Here is a 24,873-nt window from a genome sequence, read left to right as displayed (position 1 = left end):
ATGTTCACATTTTTAAGAAGCTAAAACTATCAGGAATCTTGTTTTAATCATGAAAAAAGCTCCAAACCGATTGATTATTGATTCATTTAGTATATATTTATTTATAATTCAGCTCTATACCTAGCATAACTTCCAATATCTGGCAGTTATTGCAATTTACCGCATCTTAAAATACTGTATTAACAATTTAAAAAAGGAAAAACAAAACATATTAACAATGACGTTTTGCGTGAGTATTTGTCTCGACTTGTAAAAACAGGCCCCAAAAAAATGCTATGCTAATGCTAACTATGTACAGGTGTTTTTGTTGGTGATTAATTGCATAATCATTATAGCTCTAAAAAACAACAACAAATGTTCTGCAAAGCTGTTAACTGTCGCGCATTTGACTGACTTTTCACGCTCTCACGCCACACCTCCAATTCCTCGCGCTGAATTACACATCTTGATTAAAAACGGTTCTGAATAGCATAAGCATATGGTGCGAATATCATCCGTCCTCTTAAAGGTTTGAAACCGCTCGCACCCGCGATACAAAGACAGTTCGGTTGCGATACTGAGCGGCAAGAGATTTGTCCTAGCGTCAATGCTTCTAGGAATTCAGTCAAGCACGGATCGAGTTTCCGGTACAAGTTGGGAAATGACATTATATATTTATAGTGGTAGTTTAGTGGCTGCTGGGCATGTTAATAATTCTAATAATGATAACAAATGTGGCGTGTGTCACAGAAATGGAATTTCACAAAGGGCTTCACAGAAATACAAAAAGAGAGCTGTACATACATGTGCTCAGTGATTGCTTCCAAATCAAAAACATCTTGTTCCGTGAGACTTATCTTTCAACCAGAAAATCAGGTTTTGATTTACTGTCGTGGAAAATTAGTGCCGCTGGGCTCACGGAACATCTGACACTGGAATGAGGCCTTTTCAACAGTGTCACCATCTCCTCTGTAAGGAAAGTCACTATTGGCTGTCGCTAAAAGTCTAAAATTTACAATTTGACTGTCTGTGAAACTGTACAGATATCAGTACTGACACACACATATATATATATATATATATATATATATATTATGTTATGTCTGATAGTTGAGAGTTTCCAAACACCACAAAAGTCTCCAATAACACCAGAAAAAGTCGCTAGATTTGTCGTGAGTCAAGTTGCTAGGCGGTGTTGGGAAGTCGCCAAGTTGTCTACGCTGCATTTCAATAGCTAACTGGAGACAGCAGTGCAGGTTGATTAAGGTTGATTATACAACACAATTATACATAATATGCATTTGAATAATCAAACATGGTAATACTTTATATTAGCTTTAGACTACCGTCAGCTTCTTGTTTGATTTAACATCATCAAATATAGTTAAAAGTCAAAGTTATTCAAACGTTTAGGAATTAAGGTAGTGAGAAGCTAACGTCACAAACGTGCGACGCGCTGGTGAATCTTTGTCTGTGATTGGACAGTTGTTGCGCGCAAGTCCTGAGGTTCTACCGTGTGACGAGTCTATGGACGCAAAGCTCCATTTCTCTGCTTTCCGGTATCCATTTGCATGGGGTGCTGTGCAATTTCAGCTGAAATAGGACACGTTCTGTTCACATCGCCAGTTCATAGTTTATCCATTTTCTAGATATCACAAACAGTCTAGGAGTTACAGTAATGAGAAGTACGCTTCTCCTCGTGGACGTTTTTGGGAGGGGTACTGAGGTCTTTCAGGTTCAATAGTGTTCAACATTGTTAACCTGTAGCTGATGCTCGCTGTGTGTGACTGACCTGCTGACAACCTGTGTGCTGAAGTGCTGTGAGCTGTGTTATATATACATATATATATATATATATATATATATATATATATATATATATACATATATATATATATATATATATATATATATATATATATATATATATATATATATATATATATACAACAGACCAACACATCAGTAGGGATTGTCCTCAGTGGTTGGCCGAATGCGACTGGAGTTGAGTCTTTCTTCTTCAGTTCTGACGAGGACCAACCTCACTCCAGACTAGATCTGCTCCCTGCTTGACCTCTGCTTGACCACCACCTACTTCCAATACAATGAAGGTTTCTTCATGCAAAAACGTGGGTGCACCTGTATCTCCCAGAGTGGCCAACCTCTACATGGAAGAGGTAGAAAGCAGAGCCTCGTACACTGGACGACACCCGGGTCAAGATCGGAACACAGGACTTAGACAAGAACATCAAATTCATCCTATGAGGATGTCAAAAACAACAGCCTGGTCTTCTTTGGATTGTCCTGTGCACTTTGAACCCACCACCCACTGGAGATAAAACTTCGTCAACCTCTGCACCACCGGGCAACTGTCATACCCATAGGCAAGGAAGGACATAAGGAACAGAAACACATCAGGGGAACCTCAAAACCTGTGGTTACCCAAACTGGGCCTTCATCAAAACCATCGAAAAGGAGAACATCGGACAAAGAAGAAGACAACAATAGACAGAACTACGTTGTTATTCCGAATATCGCTGGAGTCTCTGACAAACTTTTTTGAAGTGATTATAATGAATTATTTTTTTATTGAACCTCACTGTAATGGTGCTTTTCCACTAGCACGACTCGACTCTTTTCCATTAGCGATAGTACCTGCTACTTTTTCTTATTACCTGCTCAAGTGGGGTTCCAAGCGAGCTGAACATTTAGCACAGGAAATGTCTAAAATCTCATCATTTAACAGAGGAGTCTGGGTTAATGAGCAAACAAAAGTGATTGGTTTGAGAAGAACGTTAATCGAAAGTCTGATGTATAACAGTGTCCAAATATGGAATCCAGTGGCTCAATTAAATCATTTAAAACCTTGTAGTTGTAGCAGAAACAGTGATGTGCTGCTTTCTAAAACCAGACTGGAAATTGGTTAAAACGTCATTGGCATCTAAGAGTTGATCACTGATTTAGTTTTTCAAAGATTTTCACCAGGATGCATCATTTGGGTGGGATCGCCTGCTTTTAGCTCCTTCCTTAGCTAGCTCCTTTTAGATGTACAAAAGTGGTCTTCCAGACTTTTAGAATTTTATTGCTGTTGAGACTTGTTACAAATGTGGGCCAATGGCCAATTTGGTGATGAGTAACTCGCCGCTAAACTCGCTGCATTTCCAAAGTAGCCCAACTCCTAACACCACTGCTTATTTATAACCCGCTCTGACCCTTGCACCTGCTGATCTTTGACCTTTGACCTCTCCGAGCATTGTCACACCGCGCCACCAGTGGTATCTTTCATCCTTTCACGGCATAACAGTTTCAAATTCTGGATGGACATGCACTGGGAAGCATAATTATTTATTTATTTATTTATTCATTCATTCAAGCAATAAGCATATGAAGGAAAAATGGATGGATCTAAAAACGCCTACTCAAAAGTAAGCCTTTGATCGGCAACCAGTAATGTAAAGTATGACAAGTATTGTTCAGAGAGCCCTGTTGTGCATTTTCAGCATTGCTTCTTCTGCTTTTTTTCCCCCCACATGAAAAAAAAAGAACCTATAGCTGCAGCAGAAGTGTGAGGTCTAAAACGTTTCCTGTTTTGAAGGGAAGTTAGACTCCGTACAGAACTGAATCAGACACGCCATATTGCTGACATTACTTGATTCGACTGTGTTGTTGCTTTTATTTATTTAGGTATTCTGCTCATGTGCTCATTGTAAGGATGTGTTCTGCACAACTGACACGTTTCTGAAACCAGGCAACATTAACAACAATGGACTTCAGTGTCAGAAGTTGTGGGAGATTCATTGGCCGTAGGTTCTACTCCACTGCTGTGTCAATCCACACCCGTGTAATCTCATACCTGTTCATCACCGCGTCTGAGTCTGAACGCTTGGATGGAAGTCGTCCATATGACAGATTATATCACTTATCAAGAAAAGAGAACAAATGGAGAAGCACATAGAAAAAAAGTGTTGGTCTCTTTAAAGGTGCATTATGTAATAAATCATAAAATCCTCCTAATATGTCACAGAGACTCAGGAATAATGTTCATATAACAAACTGAACTCACCAACAACAACAGTACAGACAAAATATTTGCATTAAAAAATATATTTTGCAGACGTTTATGTTTTGAAATCATGTTTTGGGCATGTGGCGCCACCTACCGCCGTCTACCAATCATTGCAGTCAGTAGAGTCTCAGCTGCCGAGCAACCACGGGTTGCCAGTTACGTCAGGAAACAAACCCTAAAAGACCTCGGTATTTTGAATTTGAATGTAGTAACTGTTTTTGGCCACATTCTTACAAATGGCATCTTTAACATTAAATACATTTCAAAAACTATGGTCAAGGGTCAAAACAACTATTGGTATATTTTTTTATTTTTTAGTACAACAACTAGCAAATATTCTGTTGACTACTTTTACGACATTTGCTCATTGAAAAATTCCTGTGGTCAGTTATTACGCTAATTTAAATGTCAATTAGCATATTTTGTTAGGAAATTGGAAAAAAACAACCATTTGTCTCAATATAGTATGTATTCCATTGACAGTTTTACTGCTAAATAGTTTGCTGTTATCAGTTTTTGGTTCTCTGTGACCACGTCTTGTTCTTCAATGCTAACTGACTCTCAAGACCAGTTATGATACACAGTTTTTTTGGTAAGTAGATGTAAAAATGCTCACATACGTGTATTTTGTCTTCGTGTGTGTGTGTGTATACACCTGATATTTGGTGTGTTTTCTAGTGCTTATTCTGAAGAATAAGAGACAGTAAATGACCTATATTTATGTACTAATTTATGTTAAATGTGGCTATGCCTTGCTAACCAAGGTAGCTAGATAGCTAGTTGTTCTGACTGTGGACTGTTAGTCGACTTAATTGCGGATATGCCTTGCTAACCAAGGTAGTTAGCTAGCTAGCTGTTCTGACTTTGGACTGTTAGTCGACTTAATTGCGGATATGCCTTGCTAACCAAGGTAGTTAGCTAGCTAGCTGTTCTGACTTTGGACTGTTAGTCGACTTAATTGTGGATATGCCTTGCTAACCAAGGTAGCTAGCTAGCTTGCTGTTCGGAAAGTGGACTGTGAGTGGACTTGAGGCCCTGGTATACTATCACTCACATCGCGCGAGGACCCAACGCTCAACGCGCGCATGGTGCAAACTGTGCTATGAACACACACAACGCAGCCCAGGTTTGGAATCGTGTCTAAAGAAAGCGGTGGGCGCGTGTGGACAGCGCACGTGCGAACTGACCTTCCTCCCCGCCAGTAGGTGGAGTACAAGCCCCGCTCACCAAGCAGGAAAACCATGTCGAAGAAGAAGAAGAACAGAAGAAGAAGTCGCCAACCCTCGAAAAACCAGCTCACACCCTGACTCCCCCTGCTGGACGGGCCTTTCACCTGATGAGCCGCTCGAAGCAGTAGCACCCTGCGCCCAGACACGTACCACCACCCGATGGTGAAGTGGGATACTACAGGACGCTGACGCGCGAGTATACCAGGGTTACGCGATATGAGGCATGTACGCGGAAGCATACCAGGGCCTTTTATGTTTCGTGTCACCTGTTTAAGTGTAATGTGCTTTGCTAATAATAAATAATTAATGATATATTCCTTTTTTAGTTGTGGTCGAAGCCTTGGAGAGGAATACGTTCTTTAATTTTTAATGTACAGACGTGGTGAAAATGCCTAACATGAGGTCACTTTTCATTCATCATTGATCTGACTGTGTTATCGGCAACATCAATTAAAGTCATCTTTTATAGTCTTTGTGTTGATTTACTTGTCGTTTTTTTTTCATCACAACTGAGACAGTGTTTGCTCAGACATTTTGATGATTTTGAGGATAAAAACTCGACAGGCGACTGTTTTCCAGTGAGCGTACTGCAGCTTTAAGTGTTTGTCTTGATTGACAGTCCAGTGCCACTCACAGTAAGTACTCATGGATGCTGCTGCAGTGTATTATCATGTTTGTTTCAAATGGGTTGTGATGAAAACAGATGTTGACATTCATCTCAAAGCACAGTTCCCGGAAGTACTTTTTGAGGTGAAAGTACTTCCTAGTGTAATTTTTTTTTTTTTTTTTAAATGCTCTTCAATGAGAAACCACTGGAAGTGACAAACCACCACCATTGCTAGTAAAGTGGGACAAATATATCTTTATTACAAGTCTCACACACTTATGAACTTTAGTGATCACTGAACAGCCAACATTTCAATTTCAAAGCATGTGTCAGGTTAACTTTATCCATGTACAGTTACTGTAATTAAAACTGTTTTAATAGATAAAAGCTTCCATGATTTAAATGCACTTTTGTAGACTCTTTTTTTTTCAGTCTTACCTTGTGTCACACAGTTTAATATCCACTGTGGATTAAGGTAAAGTAGAACATGAGGTTAAAGGATAGAGTCAAATCTAGAAGATTAAATTCTATAAAACTAACACTTCATGTATAACTTAGTGCACGTATTGTGCTTTGTGAGTAAAATCCTAAGCATCAAGGACTTAACATAAGCATCTTTAAATTTGAAGTAGTTCATTGTAGTTTTGGCTTTAAAAGCAAAAACAAAAGATTCTTCGTCATAAGACATAGTTTGTCAGTAGCTCAGTGCTCACACCTGGATCTTCAGTCTATAGATTATCATGATATAAAGTCATAAACGCACACGTGAACTATTAACAATGAACAATAAAGTTTACCTTGAATAATTTCAAGATCATATGTGTGTGTGTGTGTTGCAGTGAGCTGACATTTTTCCGGAAACCAGCTTTGCTCACATGTCTACAGACAATGCAAATCATTGTCATGGAGTTTAAACGACTTTAGCGTGGGGGAGATCAGGAAACGGGGGGGGGGGGGGGGGGTTAACCATTTCCTGTCTGTGCATGTGTTTTAGGCCCAGTGAGTTATCAATGTTATTTTATGTAACCTTTTACGACACCCATAAGGTACATAAAGTGCTTTGCGTTGCATAAAATAAACAATAAAACCAAGCTGTAGCCGTTGGAGGTTGTTGTGTTTACAGTCTTTGTGGTTTAAGTCCGTCCCACTTGACAGTTTCACTGAGCGGTTTGTTATATTTGCACAAAATGAAACGAAGCCTTCCACAGATACTGTAAAAAGGTAAGAATACACTTTGTGAAGCTGCTCTCAAGTGTCTTGAGGGGGGGGGGGGGGGGGAGATGATGTTTTGGCATTTTGACATTTTGACATTTTGCCCCAATTTGTCAACCTTGTGATTTACTTGCGTCTCCACGGGTGAGTGACCTCTGTGTTCTGTGGCAGACGGCCACAAGGCCATAAGTAAGCACCGAGCTTAAAGTTTTCTCATCAGGGTAAACAACAGCTGAATGCCTGAGGTCGACAGTGACCGTAACCTTGACAACACACTGTCCCGGGGTTTTGTCCCGTAGTAAACTCCAGATGTACATCGTCTGTGTTTTAACACGACAAAGCCTGATTGTTAGAGCGATGGATGATTCATCATTCTTCTTGTTCCCTCTGCTGCCGACATTCTATTTTACGACTGCGTTAGTGCAAAAGATTTCACTCGCTAACCACTTTATTAGGTACAGGATAACTAATAACGTGGCACATGATGAGGTCTTCTGTAAACACATCTACTTCAACTTCTTCTTCTTCTTCTTCTTGGTTTGTTTTAGGTTACTGTTGTGAATTGTTATCTTTATATCGCTTCTAGTAAAAACTACACTCTTAGAAATAAAAGTGCTAAGTAGAACCATATAAGGTTCTTCGTCTTGTCCTCATAGGAGAACCCTTTTTGGTTCCAGGTAGAACCTTTTTTATAAAGGTTCCACCAAGAACCCTTTGAAAACCCTTTATTCAGGAAAGGGGTTTTAAAGGGTTCTCTGGATCAAAATGTGTTACCAAGAACCCTTGAAAAACCCTTTCCTCTGGAAAATGGTTCCAGGTAGAACCTCAGCCCTTGTTGAAGGACCCTTTTGGAACCCTTATTTCTAAGAGTGTAGTCTGATTCACCGGATAGAATAGTTTTTGTAATTGAGACCAGTCTACGTCTACAAGCCTAAATAAATGTTAGTGTCTGTCATGTAATTGGCTGATTAGATATTTGCCTAATAAAAGTGTTTCCTATGTCACATTGACAGTACTTTGATCAGGTGTAGGTTTTGAGGTAAATGATACATAAACAGAATAAAAATCACTTTTTATGGAGCTGCTTCCACATCGATTCTAATTAAATAACATGTGTTATTAAGAGTTATAAGAACAACAACAACAACAGCAAAAACCGTTGCATGCTTATAACCAAAAGACAAACAAACAACAACAAATCACAAATGATTCCCCATCCACAGTGTTTTCCCCTGTGGCGACGACACTCGCTCTTATGTTAGATCACCTTACATAAACGTGTTACTGGGCGATTCCCCCCGAGGGTTAAGGAGAGGAAACTCGACACTCGCTCACAGTTTGTGATTAAAGCATGCTGATCTGTGCTGCACCTGCCTGCAGACAATCCATCAGCGCTAGGGAAGCTGACGTGTCTTTGTCTCTATTATATAGTATTACCTCGACTCAAACAGTTAAATAACACATCATCGTTGCCTCTTCAGGGATTGGCTATGCTACCCAGGTGGTGATTGCCTACGCTGCCGTGTCATACATCGTCATCCAGGCGTGGGCCTTCTTCTACCTCTTCTCGTCGTTCAGCGCTGAGGTTCCGTGGGCCAGCTGCAGAAACACCTGGAACACAGGTAGCCAACAGGCCGACAAATACACAATACACACTATCATCCATGTGCATGACTGATATCTTTGGAAATACAATTTATACTCAATTGATTGTATTCTAGATGGGTTAATAGATGATCGGGTGATTGGTTTGTCAGTCAAATCACCTTGGACACACCTTCTCATTCAGTGTTTTTATGTTTTTATTACATTGTACATTGAATAAGTTTTATATTTTAGTTTTCTTCATACACTCTTAGAAATAAGGGTTCCAAAAGGGTTCTTCTGCAAGGGCTGAGGTTCTACCCTGGAACCATTTGCTTCTGAAAAACCCTTTCTAGAAGAAGGGTTGTTCAAGGGTTCTTGGTAACACTAATGGTTCCAGTAAGAACCATTTTGATCCAGAGAACCCTTTAAAACCCCTTTCCTGAATAAAGGTGGACCTTTATTCAATTAAAAAAATTCTACCTGGAGCCAAAAAGGGTTCTTCTATGTGGACAAGCCAAAGAACCTTATATGGTTCTACTTAGCACTTTTATTTCTAAGAGTGTAGTAGCTCCTTTTGTTTATCGATGACAGCTTTGCATACTCTTCATGAGGTCGTCACCTAAAATGGTTTTCCAAATGGTTGTGAGCACTTGTTGGAGCTGCTTTGCCTTCACTCTGAGGTCCAACTCATCCCAAACCATCTCAGTTGTGTGTAGATTGTTGAGGTCAGGTTGTCTGACGAGAAGGTCACTAATCCTTACTCCACATACCCTGGAGGAGGTTGTCTTTGGGGTCATCGTCTTGTTGGAAAAACAAATAACGATGATCCCGCTAAGCGTGAACCAGATGTGAATGGGCATTTCACTGGTCTAATGTCTATTCCTGGGTGTTTCTTGACCCAAGAAATTCTCGTTCTACATCAGTACCGGGTTCTTTGTGGTGAACTCTGGTGAACTCATCCTCTACAGCAGAGGTAACTCTTGGTCTAACTTTTCTGGGACGGGAGCCACTTTTATTATATAGTAGAGTTTGGTTTCTGCAGTTGTACTTAAGGACACACTCTAAGTTGACCAAAGGTGTGATGAGTGTGAGAGTGGATGGTTATTTGTGTCCCTGTGATGGACTGGTGACCTCCATGACCCTCATGTGGAGGATAAAGCGGTAGAAGATGAATGGATTAATTAATGGACTGACCTTCATGTCTTCTAGTAACGATGGATTGTTGTTTTTCTTTAATTAGTTGAGTCATTCTTCCCATAATATGGATTAGAACAGTCGTCAAATGTGTTGTATAGAAGTGTGTAAACCAACCCCACCTTTGTGTAATACACAACCCGTGGTCTCAAACACATTAACAAGGCGACTAATTCCACAAATGAACTCTCGATACCTCGTGAACCTGATTAACCAGAGGTGTGCAAATGTACGTTGGCCTGGAAGTGACAAAACAGTGTTAAAAAGTGTGTGGGACACTTATACAAAGCTACATTTTTTACATTTTCCAAAACAAATTTACATTTTCCAAAACAAATTTGACCGCTCACTGTGTCACGTCAGGGTCACTCGCAGCATTAGAGACATTCCCTTTCCATAAGGACTGTGGCTTTTGTGGATTTGTTTCAGCTTTTGTAAATTTGTTTTTTGGAAAATTTAAATGTGTTTTGGAAAATGTAAATGTGTCTCAAGCTTTGTAGAAGTGTTTCACACTTTTTTAATAATGGTTTGCACTTCCAGGCCACCGTACCTAGAATACAAAACATATTCTGTGTGTGTACTACCTAATCATTGATGTGATGTCTTTGGTATTAATTTACAATGTTTAAAGAGTTGAAAACAATGGAAAGACGTTGAATGAGGAGGTGTGTCCAAACCTCTGACTGACAGAGAGATGCTTGCTAGCTAGCTAGCTTAGCTAGACGCTAGCTAGCTTAGATTCGTTAGATAGATAGATAGATAGATAGATAGATAGATAGATAGATAGATAGATAGATAGATAGATAGATAGATAGATAGATAGATAGATAGATAGATAGATATAACTACTTTTGTTCATCTAATATGAATTTTTTTTATATCACCTGTTTTGTTTTTTTCTCAGAGTCTTGTGTTGAATATGATAAAACAAATTTGTCCTCCAACTGGACAGAAAACGCAACAACACCTGCAACAGAATTCTGGGAGTAAGTGTAATTCACACCTGTCTTACTTTATAGCTGACTGACGGTTGTTTTTTTTGCAGGGCGGTGGATTGGACCGTGTCAATTTAGTGTTTGTGTTTTTCTCTGTTACGGGAAGCCGCCGTTTATTTTAAAGAGCATTTTTGGTGGTCACTGGTGAGCCTCTAATGACTCACTCTCACTGTGCGGTTCCCAGGGTTGGCAACTCGTACATGAGAGGAAAAATACTGGAGTTAGATCCACTGGAGAGTAGAAAAAAAAAATCAATGAAACACACCAGTAATGAGTCATAAAAGTTACATGTAAGCGTTTATGCTATGAATCGATCAATGTCTCGTCTTTTAGAGTCAGGAATCAGTTTAATGAAGCTGCTAAGCTGCTGTTCCTTCCTCACGTTGTCTTCAAACGAGTTGATATAGCACAAGGCTATTCAACTTAAGGCCCGGGGGCCAGATCGGGCCCTTCAAGCAATTTGGACCGGCCCACGGCCCATAACCCCATAAATAATTAATGTATTATTAAAAAGCCAATAAAATCGTAGCTTCGCTTATTTCTGGCACTTTGGGACACTTTGCGTCCCTTTTTGGCAAATACTAGTACAGCTGTAATTGTAGTTTTGTGGCCATTGCACCTTAATGTTGTTTATATTGTTACGTCTAATTTTGTAAGAGCCAATTGTGATTGTTCTACCCAAATGTTGGTGCTAATGTAACTGTAACCTTTTTGCACTATACGCAAATTGTCTTGTACCTGAATGTTGGTGGTTTTGTTACTTACCTTTTTAGCGCAAAACTAGCAGCCATTTCAATAAATAAGGCCCACTTTACATTACGCGACAGCGGGAAATTTCGGCCTCCCGCATCCGCTGTTGCATTTTTACGTCGGCCATCTTGTTCCTGGATGACTCAGCTTCTTCTTCTGGATCTCGTCCTCCGACCAGATACTGATCAGGCACTTGGTTTGGGAGGTGCTCCACGTACAGCGTCCAGCGCCCTCCTTCACCCCTGCCGTTTTTTTGGGGGAACAAAAGTCCCGCGGTATGCTAATTAGCGCGCGCTATATGCTAATCGCCTAAACCCTGACCTCCCGCTGTCGCGAGCCCGACGTGTTCTCTTTATACGCACTTTGAAGTTGTTGGGGTTCCCGCTGAGTTGTCGGGCGACCGCTTCGCAGTTGTCGGGAGAAAATTTGACGACAGCGAGACTACGACAGAGGGAATTCTCTTTACACGGAGTCCCTGCTGTCGCGAAAAGCGTAATGTAAAGTTGGCCTAAGTGCTAAATAATTGACAACATTTTGTATCTATTTGTATCCGTTTACTGTACATGCAACACAAAACAGTAGTACAGGGGTTGACCGGCCCACTGGCTGGACAGCCTTCCGTAAAGCTGGCCCTCCGGAAATGTTAGTTGAATATCCCTGACATAGCAGCTGACAAAGCAATAATCATCACGAACCAGCAGATCTCACTGAATTCTCTGCTCCTGAATCTCCTCCATCCAATTGAATCTGAACAGCTTCAGGTGTCGCAGTTAAGCTGAATCCTCATCAACAGAAGGATTAACATATTCTGATTTTCTCACCTGAAGCACAACAGTGTGGATCTGTGCAAACATAAGATCGAGCTTCCTGTTTCACCGTATTATCCCTGAGGTGTTGTTCATTTATTACAGCATTTCTTTCTCAAAAAGGACATTTTTTATATATATTTGAAATGTTTCTGGGTTTGTGTGTGTGTGTGTGCGCGTGCAGGTGTGCACTTCAGGGAGTATCAGTCATGCAGGATAATGTGTCTCATCCATTTGTGCAAACAGACTTGTGTGGTGAGCAGAAATAACCGCGGTATCATTTTAAGCTGTCTCTGGTTACTCATCCCTCTGCCATCGGAGTCACAGGTTTGAAAACCTCTCCCCATTCATGTGCACACGCTTGGGTCAGAGTTTCCCAAACACTTGGCAAACGAGAACGTAGTGTAGGAGTTTTAAGGAGTTTTAATGGTTGAGTCATCTCGTGGTGCTGCTCGTCTGTTCACCTGGACTCAAAAGACATATTATCCTACAAGAACAATAAAGCGTTACCAATATAATAATATATGGTCATTATATGATATATGAGATTATGGTGTAATCTCTGCAGCCACCAGGTTGTCGCGTTCAGTGAAGTTCAACAACAAACGCAACTAGCACAGAAAACAGAATTATTCCATATTACCATCCTGAACTTATTTACGTAATATGTTGTTGGCGTTAGAAGCTCGTTACACTGTAAAAACAGACAACTCAAAATTTCAAGGCAACTTGCGGTCAATCAATTTTTGAGTTTGCAGTCCAACTAAAGATTGCAAGTTTTTAAAAAAGTTCCATCAACTAATATTATTTTGTAAGACAAACTTGTAAGTTAGAGTTGTGCCAACTTTGCCAAATTTTTTAAATACATTTTTTACATTATCTGAACAAGATAGTTAGCCAAACTGTTTGAAAAGAGAATTTTGAGTTGGCACAACTAAAACTTATTTTAATCTTTTTTTTAAGTTTCTCTTACAAAATGATATTAGTTGATGGAACTTTTTTTAAAACCTCATAATCTTTTGTTGGGCTGTAAACTAAAAAAAATATTGCATCAAGTTGCCTTGAAATTTTGAGTTTTCTCAACTTTTTTTTTTTTACAGTGTAACAATGTCCAAGCCATTTCTTCATCCCAAGATGACACATGACATGAAAATAACACAAAATACACTTTATTGACTCAGAAAAATCCTCATTGGAGATGCTGAAATTGGATTATCTTGACATTTACAGTGTGTCTTTAAAAACGATCCAAAACATAAGAGGAAAAAACTTTTACTGAAGCCATTTGTCAATTAAAAAAACAACACAATTTCAACCTAAAACATCTTTTACACCAGGGGTTCAAAGTTTTGATACCTGAGGCCAATTTAGGAACCCAACATTGGACTGAGGGACGCCAAAGGAAAAAAAACTGAAATAAATCACATTTGTAATCATTTTAATAACCAGATTGCAGATATAGTTTACACTCATTGGTCTGTATCCAGTAATGTCCAATAAACATTTAACAAGCTTAGTAGCTCCTGGATTAAAACCATCAACTGTAATTCATTGCGGGGCCAGAAATGTTTCTGTGGGCCGCCATTGGCCCCTGGGCCGCACTTTGAGAACCAATGTTTTAGACGTTATAAACAACACTGCTATGACTCATGAAGGTAACGTCGGTGAAGTGATTCTGCTTAAACATCATCGCTAATGTGTGATGTGTCATTATTAGAACGTTGACCGTCTGATATCCTTCTCTCTGCAAACGTTAGATTTTTAACACAATCTTGACTCACTGTCCTCATAACCGTCGTTGGCTGTTGTTGTTGTTGTTGTTGTTGTTGTTGTCCACTGGCGATAATATTGTATAACAATGTGTTTGGCATTAAAAATGTGTTTCTTCCTCTTCTTCTTCTCCTTCTTCTTCTTTTCAGGCGGCGAGTGTTGGGTATATCTGATGGAATAGAGGAAGTTGGCAGCCTCCGGTGGGAGTTGGCCTTGTGTCTGTTGTTGGCCTGGATCATCTGCTACTTCTGTGTTTGGAAAGGAGTGAGATCCACTGGAAAGGTTTGGCTTATTCTTCTTCTTCCTCTTCCTTCCTTTGGAGGAAAACACACACAAAGTTTCAGTTTCATTCTCCTCTGTTTTAAGTTGTTATACAATTATATGTCAAATATTCTCACTCGTTTTTAGCATCAATCATGGCCAAAAATTTGGTTTCATTGTGGTTTCTGAAGTAGCATCATCTGGTGGCGCCGCTCTGAGCACATGAACACACATTTTACTACAGGGAAAATTTGGTATCATATCATATTCTATTGCATTGTGTCGTATTGTATGATTTCCCCAGGCGACACATTATCTGCCCAGTAAACACTGTGCTGTACATCCACGTCACAAAAACACACAAAACACAACACAAAACGTAATCCAAACCAACCTGGAGTATGTTTAATATTCTTTATTTTCATTATTTATTTGTGTGCTTAACCCTTAGTGCTCACATGGCACAGAACTGTGCCGCAGGTGCACCCGTGGTAATTTGCCGTGGGAATAATGCACAACTCCTTATATGGACATCCTGTGGTGATATTAAATAGCAAAATAGATGTTTTTTGGGGTTTTTTTATGGCTGAAAATTAGCAAAGTGAACTTTTGAGCTGTGACGTATTTCCAAATTTCACAAATTCAATCTGATTTTAAACAGTTTTAGTAATTTTTGCTCTGGTTGTGCTGAAAAAAAAAAGGATATAAGACATTCTATATTGCACATTCTTCTAGCCTCTGTATATAATGTATGTTTTAACATAGTGGAATGGAAAATAGCAGCCAAAATGCAAAATGTGCCGTGGGAATAATACACAATGCCTTATATGGACATCCTGTGGGGGCCTTTTTTCCATCTTCTTATGTGTTGTTGCATCAAAGTTATGATTCATTTTCGATCGCATTTTTAGACGTGATATAAAGTAGCAATATTTGTGCTTTTCTTTTCTTTTTGTGGCTAAAAATGAGCAAAGTGAACTTTTGAGCTGCGATATAAGGATATAAGACATTATATAAGACATTCTTATCGCCTCAGTATATACTGTATGTTTAATCATAAAAAGAAAGCCAAAATGCTCTTTGTTCTCAGGGATAAAATGGCAATAACCCCAAATCCACACTCTTAGGAATAAGGGTTCCAAAGGTGTTCTTCTACAAGGGCTGAGGTTCTACGTGGAACCTTTAGTTTTTCAAGGATTCTTGGTAACACTAATGGTTCCAGTAAGAACCATTTTGAAACCCCATTTTAAAACCCCTTTCCCTGACTAAAGGGATTTAAAAGGGTTCTTGGTAACACTCAGGGTTCCAGGTTCCAAAGGAACATTCGCTGACATTCGCATCATAAAACCCCGTCTTTGTCTTCTACCTGTCGACAGGTGGTTTACTTCACAGCCACTTTCCCGTATGTGATGTTGGTGGTTCTGTTGGTGCGCGGAGTCACTTTGCCTGGAGCAATCGACGGCTTAAAGTTCTACCTGTACCCCGACCCGGCCAAGCTCATGGACCCTCAAGTGAGTCAAAAGTTAGCCTTTTCTGTCCAGGAGTCACAATTCAGTTTGCTAACGTTTGTGTTTTGGTATCTTGATTTCAGGTTTGGATGGACGCAGGTTCACAAGTTCTCTTCTCTTACGGGATTTGTCAGGGGAGTTTGACGGCGCTCGGGAGTTACAACCAGTTCAACAATGACTGTTACAAGTAAGTGATCTCTGCATCGCAGCATCTCCGATATTTAGCATATCGTTAGCCCAATAGCATAGTTGCCTAAGTCATATTTGAACATTTTTGGAAAATAAGAAAAAACAATTTTTTTAGCAAGCACATTGGTAAATTACAAAAAAAAAATGACTTAGGCAATTATGCTATGAGGCCATTTCTTCAGCCACAATAAAGTTAGCTCTCACTGCTGCATCGTTTTTAGGTTGTGGCTTTTGTGAACACATTCTGCTGTGATCACAGTCTCAATCTCAATTTCACTCGCCGCGTGATACATATACAGTGATGCGCTGCGATCTAGTGGCAGGATGGCATCTCTTTGCGGGTAACGCAATCGCCATGCATTGTGGGAAATGTAGTTTATGGTCAACGCACGCCTTAAAGCAACATAGACCTATTTTAACACAGATTTTTAAGACCAATTAATCAGTCGCGGGCCACATAAAACGAGGTGGCGAACCACATCTGGCCCCCGGGCCTTGAGTTTGACACATGTGTCGTAGAGTAAAGACATGCAGAGAAACTCATTTTCAAAGGGCATGTAAGGTTGTCTCAGTAACTTTCTCTTTGTCTTTCTCTTCATCAATATTTTAAAGAGATACTAAAGCTTTCTTTCTGGGAACATCAAACATTTAGAGAGTGACCAGTGTTAGTTTGTTTTGTCCCGTCTGAGGAAACAGAGAAGACGAGACTTAGTGGTGTAACATGTCAAGGACAGACAGATCTATCAATGTAAGATTAAAAACTCTAATATATCACAGCAATGTGACAGTTGACATGATCTCTGTGTAATATTCTCTGGTTTCTTCTTTCCTCAGGGACACTTTTCTTCTCTGCTGTGTGAACGGCATGTCCAGTTTCGTCGCAGGGTTCGCGATCTTTTCCGTTCTGGGCTTCATGTCCTACGAGCAAGGACTGCCCATATCTGAAGTGGCTGCTACAGGTAAGAAGAAAGAAAAAATACACTTACAGTTACAGTATTATACACATACACCATGTGATCATTTCATTGGACCTCATGTTTGTGCTGCATGTGAATGTCTAGAGTGTCTAACATACTGGCCCGTATGTGTGGACATAAATCGGCCCAACAAAACGGTCCAAATCCAATTTATGATATGCTATATTTGTGTGGCTAAATGTTTGTGGCTTTATAGATCCACTGTGATCCATCTGGTCAAATTAAAAGCACATTATTGTTGAAATTGCACGACAAACCTTATTTGCGTAGCACGTTTCTTAACAAATGTTTAACAAAGTGCTGAAGTGATAAACTGAGACTAATCAAATAATTGCAAGGTGTCTTTTTCCACACAAGGCAACAATAGTTCAGACAGTGAGCAAACACAAGGCAACAGTGGAGAGGGGGGGAAAAAACTTAGATTTTAAATCTGCCTCGTCTGGTTGCGGTGAAAGGAAAATAGGGGGACAGAGAAGAGGTGAACATGAATTGCCCCCCCTCTGACACTCTTTCAAAGGAAGGTAGGCCTTCACCTTGGCGCCTTCAACTGGAAGAATCTTGTTTTCACCACTAAGCTCATCTGTTTGTCAAGTTTATGCGAGTGATTAATTGGTCTTAAAAATCTGTGTTAAAATAGGTCTATTCTGCTTTAAGGTGTGCGTTGACCATAAACTACATTTCCCACAATGCATGGCGATTGCGTTACCCGCAAAGTGACGGCATTGCCCCACTAGATCGCAGTGTATCATTGTATACGCATAAACAATAAATACAGAAAGTGTAGTAGTAGTTATCTTTATTTTACATTATATTTAGGCCCAATTCCAATTCTTATCTTAACCCTCAATCTCAACCCTTAATCTTAACTGGCCTCAAAACCAAGTGTTGAGGGTTATTTTGTCACTTAGAAATGGGACACCCCTTAAATGCAGATACGTCTTCAGACTGTAGGGGGCAGAATAACGCCAAAGCTGCGTCCAGTCTGTCAACTCCAAAAAAGAAGAAGAAGAAGAAGAAGACATTTACGTCAGGATTATTTATTCTGATCCGTTTGTCAGTCAAGTTATTAGGTTGTCAGTTAGTTATAAGATGATACTCATACAAATATTCAGCTGACAGTTACCACACACCACGACTTATTGAAAAGTAAACCACACCGGCCGACTATTGACAAAAGATGGTAAAATAAAAATAAATGTTACTCAACATTGACGTCAGTAATCCATAATATGGGCCTAAACTAAGATCATTTTTATATCTCTATTAACAAAGAAAATACTTCATTTGTATCGCACTCGTTTCGCTGCTTTCGACGCCATCTTTGTTATGTAAAAACACGCAATGCATTCTGGGTAGCCCTTGCTCCCAAGGTTGGTCTCTGAAAATCTCAATATTGAGGGCGATACAGCCCTTAAACTTGACCCTCAACTTAATTTTTCTGAGAATCAGGACAGAACTTGCACTAGAGGGAGAACATTTTTGAGATTGAGGATTAAGCAAGGAATTGGAATTCACCCTTGGTTACATTTATTCTGTCTTACAGTTACATCTGGCCCTTTGAGGGTAACCATTGTGCTGATGTGGCCCTCAGTGAAAATCAGTTTGACACCCCTGATATAAGAGGTCAGGTTTTTGAATTAAAATACAAGCGGAGTTAAATAAGTGGACATTTGTGTCTCACTGCAGGACCAGGCTTGGCGTTCATTGCATATCCACGAGCAGTGGCCATGATGCCTTTGCCTCAGTTGTGGGCCATATGCTTCTTCCTCATGGTCATCCTGTTGGGCGCAGACACACAGGTGATATCAAACACACACATGCAAATGTTTACATAAAAACTTTAAAAAAGCCGACTGAAGGTAGAACACTTTGTTTTCTGTGCCCGCGGCAGTTTGTGAGTCTGGAGTGTCTGATGACGTCGGTGACCGACATGTTCCCGACCGTGTTCAGAAGAGCTTATCGTCGAGAGCTGCTGCTGCTCGGCCTCTGCACCGTGTGCTTCTTCCTCGGCCTCCTCCTCGTCACAGAGGTAAACTCTCTCACTCGTCAAATATTCGCGCGTCGCGTGATGAACTGCTTTAGAAAAACCAGCCTTGTTTTTAAAACGACTTGTTTTTGTTGTGGTTGTAACCTCTGACCGTTTTTCTTTTTCTTTTTTCTTCTGTCCTGCAGGGCGGCTTGTATTTCCTTCAGCTCTTTGACCATTATGTTTGTAGTGGCAACAACCTTCTCCTCCTCTCTGTGTGCCAGTCAATCGCGATTGGATGGATATATGGTGAGTTATTATGGCTGTAACTGTAACAACTAAGCCTCAAAATGTCTGTCTGGACTTTTTTTTGCTTATTTTAACCATGAATGGGCCAGAAAATGTCTTATTGACCTTTTTATCCAGAATAACTTTCAATACCTGGTAGTTATTTACAATTTACTACATGTTAAAATAGTGTATTCACTCAAATCTGTGCCACAGGTGCACCCATGGTAATTTGGCGTGGGAATAATACACAACTCCTTATATGGACATCCTGGGGGGGTGTATTTATAGATCACATATTCAGGCTTTAAATGTGTTGTTGAGACACTTTTAGTGATATAAAGTAGCAATAATTGTGCAGAAGTCACAAATTAGTGAGATAAAATGTTATTTTTTAAGTGAACTTTAAACTGACTTATTTCCAAATTTTTACATCATTTTTGATGCATTTTGAGTCATTTTTTTTGCTCAGGTGTGTTTATATAGTTGGTAAAAATGAATTTGTTTCATCAGATTGCCTAGATTGTGCTGAAAAAGGGATATAAGACTCTCTATATAACCCTGTAGCTGTACACCAACACCAGGTTTTCCGTGTTAAATTTGAAATGTGAACAGTATAAAACATATTTATACTGTTCATATGTCCAAAAACAGGCCAAAAGATAGTAACTATGTGCAGGCGTTTCTCCAACTCTCTCCTCTCTGGTGACAAAGATGGTGAAATCACCGTGATAACCAAACGCCGTATTTGACGCAATTTCTCCGCTTTCAGAAACAAATTTTTCCGCTCAAATGTGTCGTCTTTGATACGCTCGGTGTTTGATATACCAACTGAAATAATCATTATCTGGCTGTGGCAGCCTCCTCCTCCTCCTCCTCCTCCTCCTCCTCCTCCTCCTCCTCCTCTGCTCAGCATCTGTTGTGTGGTAAAATGGAAAGGCATAATGACATAACTGGCTCTGCCTGTCACTGACATTTCCATAAAAGTCCCCATGTGGGACATATATTGAGTCTAAAGACTGAAAGGGACGCATATAGTTCGTCATCTGTGGTTTTGGGCACATAACTCTGTGGTGGCTTGTTTGGTGTAGTTGCGTCATGCGTCTCTGAGGACATTTAATGTCTCTTTGTGGTCTCTTGACATTCCTTCCCCCTCATCTGTTTGTGTCTCTTTATAGTCCCTTTGTGCTCGTCTGTATGTGTCTCCTAAGTAGCTGGTTGTCATTTTGCATTTCTTTTATGGCCAACAGCACCCTGAAATTTCATTTAAAGGAGACAAAATCATCTTTTTAATCATTTTAATACTTATATTTGGGACTCTGGAGGCCCTATGAGTCGGCAAAGTGTGAAAAAAGATGACTCAGTCTAAGTACAGGAGATAAAATAGTGCAGACGAGGGCGATAGTATCTATTCAAAGTGTTCTATTCTTGTCTGCACAGTGCAGCACAGAGTTCTACACAAACTTCCAGCTTCAGAGGATTTACATTATTATATATGACGGCAATAATGACGGCTTTTCCAAATGCTAACTGCTGTTAGCTGCCGTTAGCCTCAGTGACGCTGACGAAGTTTCCTGTGTCTCATTTGCATATTTAAAGAGACAGGCGCTCAAACACAGAGCGTTCTGAACAGGGCTGTTTTGACAGAGTGATTGAACTGATGTGGTGCTTCATCCTTAAGGTGTTTTGACCAAAGCATGTCACAGACATGTTCATTAGGACACCAGGGAACTAAGGGAGTTTAAAAACATTAAAATTACCCACCGTTACCAATATTTTACCAATGGGGTTTAAATACGAGTGATTTTCCTGCTGACTGCAGTGACCTTTAACCCTTTACCCAGTTTACATTCCCTCTTCTCCAGGTGGCTGAACTTCCGTGTCACTCCTGCGGTGATTCCTCTGTTGATTCTAAATAGTTGTTTGGTCCTTGGGTTCATTCCCATGTTCTCTTAGACATGCAGCTTTGTTTGCTCAGTTACACAACGTTTGGCCTCTCTCTTTGTTTTATGTGCAAATCGTTATACAAAAGATCCACAGAGAGTTTTTACAGCAGTGATGGGAATCCCGCCTCTTCTCTATGAGGTAGTTTTAACTCGGCTCTTGTTGCTACAAAACAGCTCTTCATCTTAGCAGCACTTCTGGTTTTCATAATATGACACACACTGGTTAGTGGGTATGTGTTTAAAATATCATTCAGATTACTCAGTGTGATTCTACTAAACCATGTTGTTTCAAGGATGCAATTAGTGTACAAACAACCAAACAACAAACAAGGTCTGTGTGAGGACATGTTTGCTTTAGGGTTAGTGTTTGAATTGTGTCCAGGTTAAAGTGATAGTTCGGAATTTTGAACATAAGACCTATTTTCCAACTCAGCCGGTGTGATGGAGACGTCTGGAGACGTTTTCAAGAAATGTCATTCAGTTCTTCTAGTTGCAGAGTTCGCTGATGCTATGGCTAGCGCAAGTTAGCATGGCATTAAAAACACTCATAGCGACTCCACAGTGCACCTGAGGCAAATCAATTGTAACGGCAGACTATTGATGTACATATCTGTGTTGATAGAATAATAAAACGACGTTAGTTTTGTTTCAAATATTATTTGAAACAAAACTAACGTCGCATCGCATGGATTTTTGAGGGACTACTTTCTCAGCACTATATTTCTGGCAGCGGAATCAGTCCGCCGCTGCCGGAAATATGACGCGCTGCTGCTGCTGCTGAGACATAAATCCTTCAAATTGCAAGGTTGGTTTTATTTCAAACATTCTATCAACACAGATATGTTCATCAATATCAATCAATCAATCAATCAATCTTTATTTATATAGCCCACAGTTTACAAAACATAGTTTGTCTCACGGGACTTCACAGGGTTGGTAACATCCTCTGTCCTTAGACCTTCGACCAGGGTAAGGAAAAACTACCAGGGAAAAAAAAAACCCTTGTAAAAGGGAAAAAGGGTAGAAACCTTAGGGAGAACCACAGGTGAGGGATCCACTCCCTGGACGGACAGACGTGCAGTAGATGTTACCCAAAACATACAATACACAATGACAAGAATAAAAAGTGAAAAAAAAAAAGAAAAAAGTCTTTAAATGCCAGGATCATCTGGATCACTGGGTTTATCACAGCCTGTAGTGAAGACTGTTGTGGTCAGAGACTTGAGGATGACGGAGTCTTCTTTCCTGTCCTGACCTCATGTCGTTCACTGGTGTCAGCAGAACTGTAAGAGATTAAAATCAGTTAGAGATGTGCTATATGTAGATTTATGTGCTACATCTCATGGGGGTACATCAGGTAAGTGGTGAGGGATGAAAAATCAAGGACGGGGTAGAGAAAGTGCGGCTCGTGCAAAGTCTGTGTGCTCATTCTAAGTGCATGATGGGAAATTCCCCCAGCAGTCTAAGCCTATGGCAGCATAAGATAGACTATTCTAATCAGGACTACCTGATCTAGCTTCGACTATAGGCTATGTTAAAAAGGTAGGTTTTCAGTCTCACCTTAAAGGCAGAGACCGAGTCAGACTGTCTGACTGAAAGCGGAAGTTGGTTCCACAGGAGAGGAGCCTGGTAGCTAAATGTTCTACCACCGATTCTACTTCTAGTTATTTTAGGAATAACCAGTAGACCTGAGTTCAAGGAGCGCAGCGGTCTATTCGGCTGATATAAAGTGATTAAGTCACAAATGTAAGAAGGTGCCTGATTATTCAGGGCCTTGTATGTAAGTAAAAGTATTTTAAAATCGATTCTACTTTTCACTGGGAGCCAGTGAAGAGAAGCCAGGACAGGAGTTATATGGTCACGTCGTCTGGTTCGAGTCAGTATCCGTGCTGCTGCGTTCTGGACCAGTTGAAGGCTTCTCAGGGACTTACTAGGACATCCAGACAGTAAGGAGTTACAGTAATCCAGCCTAGAGGTTATAAAGGCGTGGATAAGTTTCTCAGAGTCTTGTCTTGATATAATATTTCTAATTGTCTTGATGTTGCGAAGGTGGAAGAAGGCTGTTCTACATATATGCTTAATATGTTCATCCAGCGATAAATCCTGGTCAAACAGGACTCCTAGGTTCCTTACTGTAGTGCAAGGGACTGGAGTGTTACTGCCTAGGTTTAGAGCTCCAAGTGCTGCTCTTATATCTTTTGGCCCAAGGACCATGACCTCAGTTTTTTCTGTGTTAAGCATCAGAAAATTACGAGTCATCCACGTCTGTATGTCTATGAGACAATCCTGGAGTTTAATAGATGGGTTTGGGTCGTCCGGTCGTGCAGATACATATAGCTGAGTGTCATCTGCATAACAATGATAGTCTGCCGTTACAATCGATTTGCCTCTGGTGCACTGTGGAGTCAGTATGAGTGTTTTTAATGCCATGCTAACATGTATCATTGACTTGCGCTAGCCATAGCATCAGCGAACTCGGCAACTAGAAGAACTGAATGAAATTTCTTGAAAACGTCTCCAGACGTCTCCATCACACCAGCTGAGAAATGGGTCTTATGTCCAAAATTCCGAACTATCCCTTTAAGGGTTAAGAACAGGCATTTAGTTGTGATGGTTAAGGGGTTACGTAATGCCTTATTTCTACACTTGTGTGCATGTGTGTGCATAAATGAGCATATTGTTGGTCTGAGTGTATGATTCTCACTTTGGGTTAAAGAGGACGTGGGTTCAAATCCCAGATTAACACATTATAGCAGTGTTTCAATCGTAAATTTGGTTTGGTGCTATTGCATGTTCGGTCTGTTTTATTCACTTGTGATGAATGTGCATTTCAGTGCAGACTCTGTGGCAGATTAACCGTTTAACACCGAGCGTATATTGCAGACGACACGTTTGTATTACCGTAATTACGCGATACGGTTTGTGCTATCGGGGAAAAAAAACACCCGTTTCTGAAAAGCTGAGAAGTCGCACGGGGTTATTATGGTAATTTCACTCCATCTGCGTCTTTGTCACCACCAGAGAGGAAAATTTATTTGGAAATTGAGACAAAGATATTTTAAATATGTTTTATACTGTTTAAAATTCAAATTTAACATCCAAAATGATGACTCTGGGCAAAACCCTAAACTCAAATTGTCTTCCTTAAAGCTGTCCTGTCAGTGTGTTGTAAGTTGGTTTGCATTAATAAAGTAGGACTATGAAGATTAATTTACTAATCAACTACTGAATTAATTGCCAACTATTTAGATTTTCCAGCTTCTTAAATGGTTATTTTGCTAAATATATCAAAAAAATATAAAAACTGAATCGTTTTGAGGTTTGGGAATCATTTTATAAACATTTTTGGACCAAACTACTAATTGAGTCATTGAGAAAAATAATCCAGAGATTAATAGATTATTAAACCTCGTCCTTCTAATTATGAGGAATTATGAGGAGTTTGCCTTAAGCCTCAGGATTAGAAGATAGTTATATATATTTTCCTAGTATCTATTTTAAAGTGACTTACGGCATTAAAATAATAATCACAGAAAAACGTCT

At 40.0% G+C, this 24,873-nt stretch overlaps 1 protein-coding gene across 1 annotated transcript in view; it reads left to right on the top strand.

Annotated features, from left to right (window-relative positions):
* The window catches only part of slc6a11a (solute carrier family 6 member 11a), a gene marked incomplete at its 3' end in the record, with an annotated part of 33,917 nt that overhangs the window by 2,770 nt on the left and 6,274 nt on the right, over positions 1-24,873 (top strand). The window contains exons 4-12 of the mRNA XM_083892297.1: positions 8,575-8,715; positions 10,779-10,860; positions 14,345-14,477; positions 15,833-15,967; positions 16,048-16,151; positions 16,988-17,112; positions 18,817-18,929; positions 19,022-19,159; positions 19,303-19,405. Coding sequence (XP_083748423.1) covers positions 8,575-8,715; positions 10,779-10,860; positions 14,345-14,477; positions 15,833-15,967; positions 16,048-16,151; positions 16,988-17,112; positions 18,817-18,929; positions 19,022-19,159; positions 19,303-19,405 — 1,074 coding nt within the window. The remainder of the gene's footprint in view (positions 1-8,574; positions 8,716-10,778; positions 10,861-14,344; positions 14,478-15,832; positions 15,968-16,047; positions 16,152-16,987; positions 17,113-18,816; positions 18,930-19,021; positions 19,160-19,302; positions 19,406-24,873) is intronic.

The sequence above is a fragment of the Microchirus variegatus genome, assembly GCF_963457635.1.
Source record: "Microchirus variegatus genome assembly, chromosome: 7".
In the NCBI taxonomy this organism is placed as follows: Eukaryota; Metazoa; Chordata; class Actinopteri; order Pleuronectiformes; family Soleidae; genus Microchirus; species Microchirus variegatus.
This window is presented reverse-complemented; position numbering and strand designations above follow the sequence as displayed.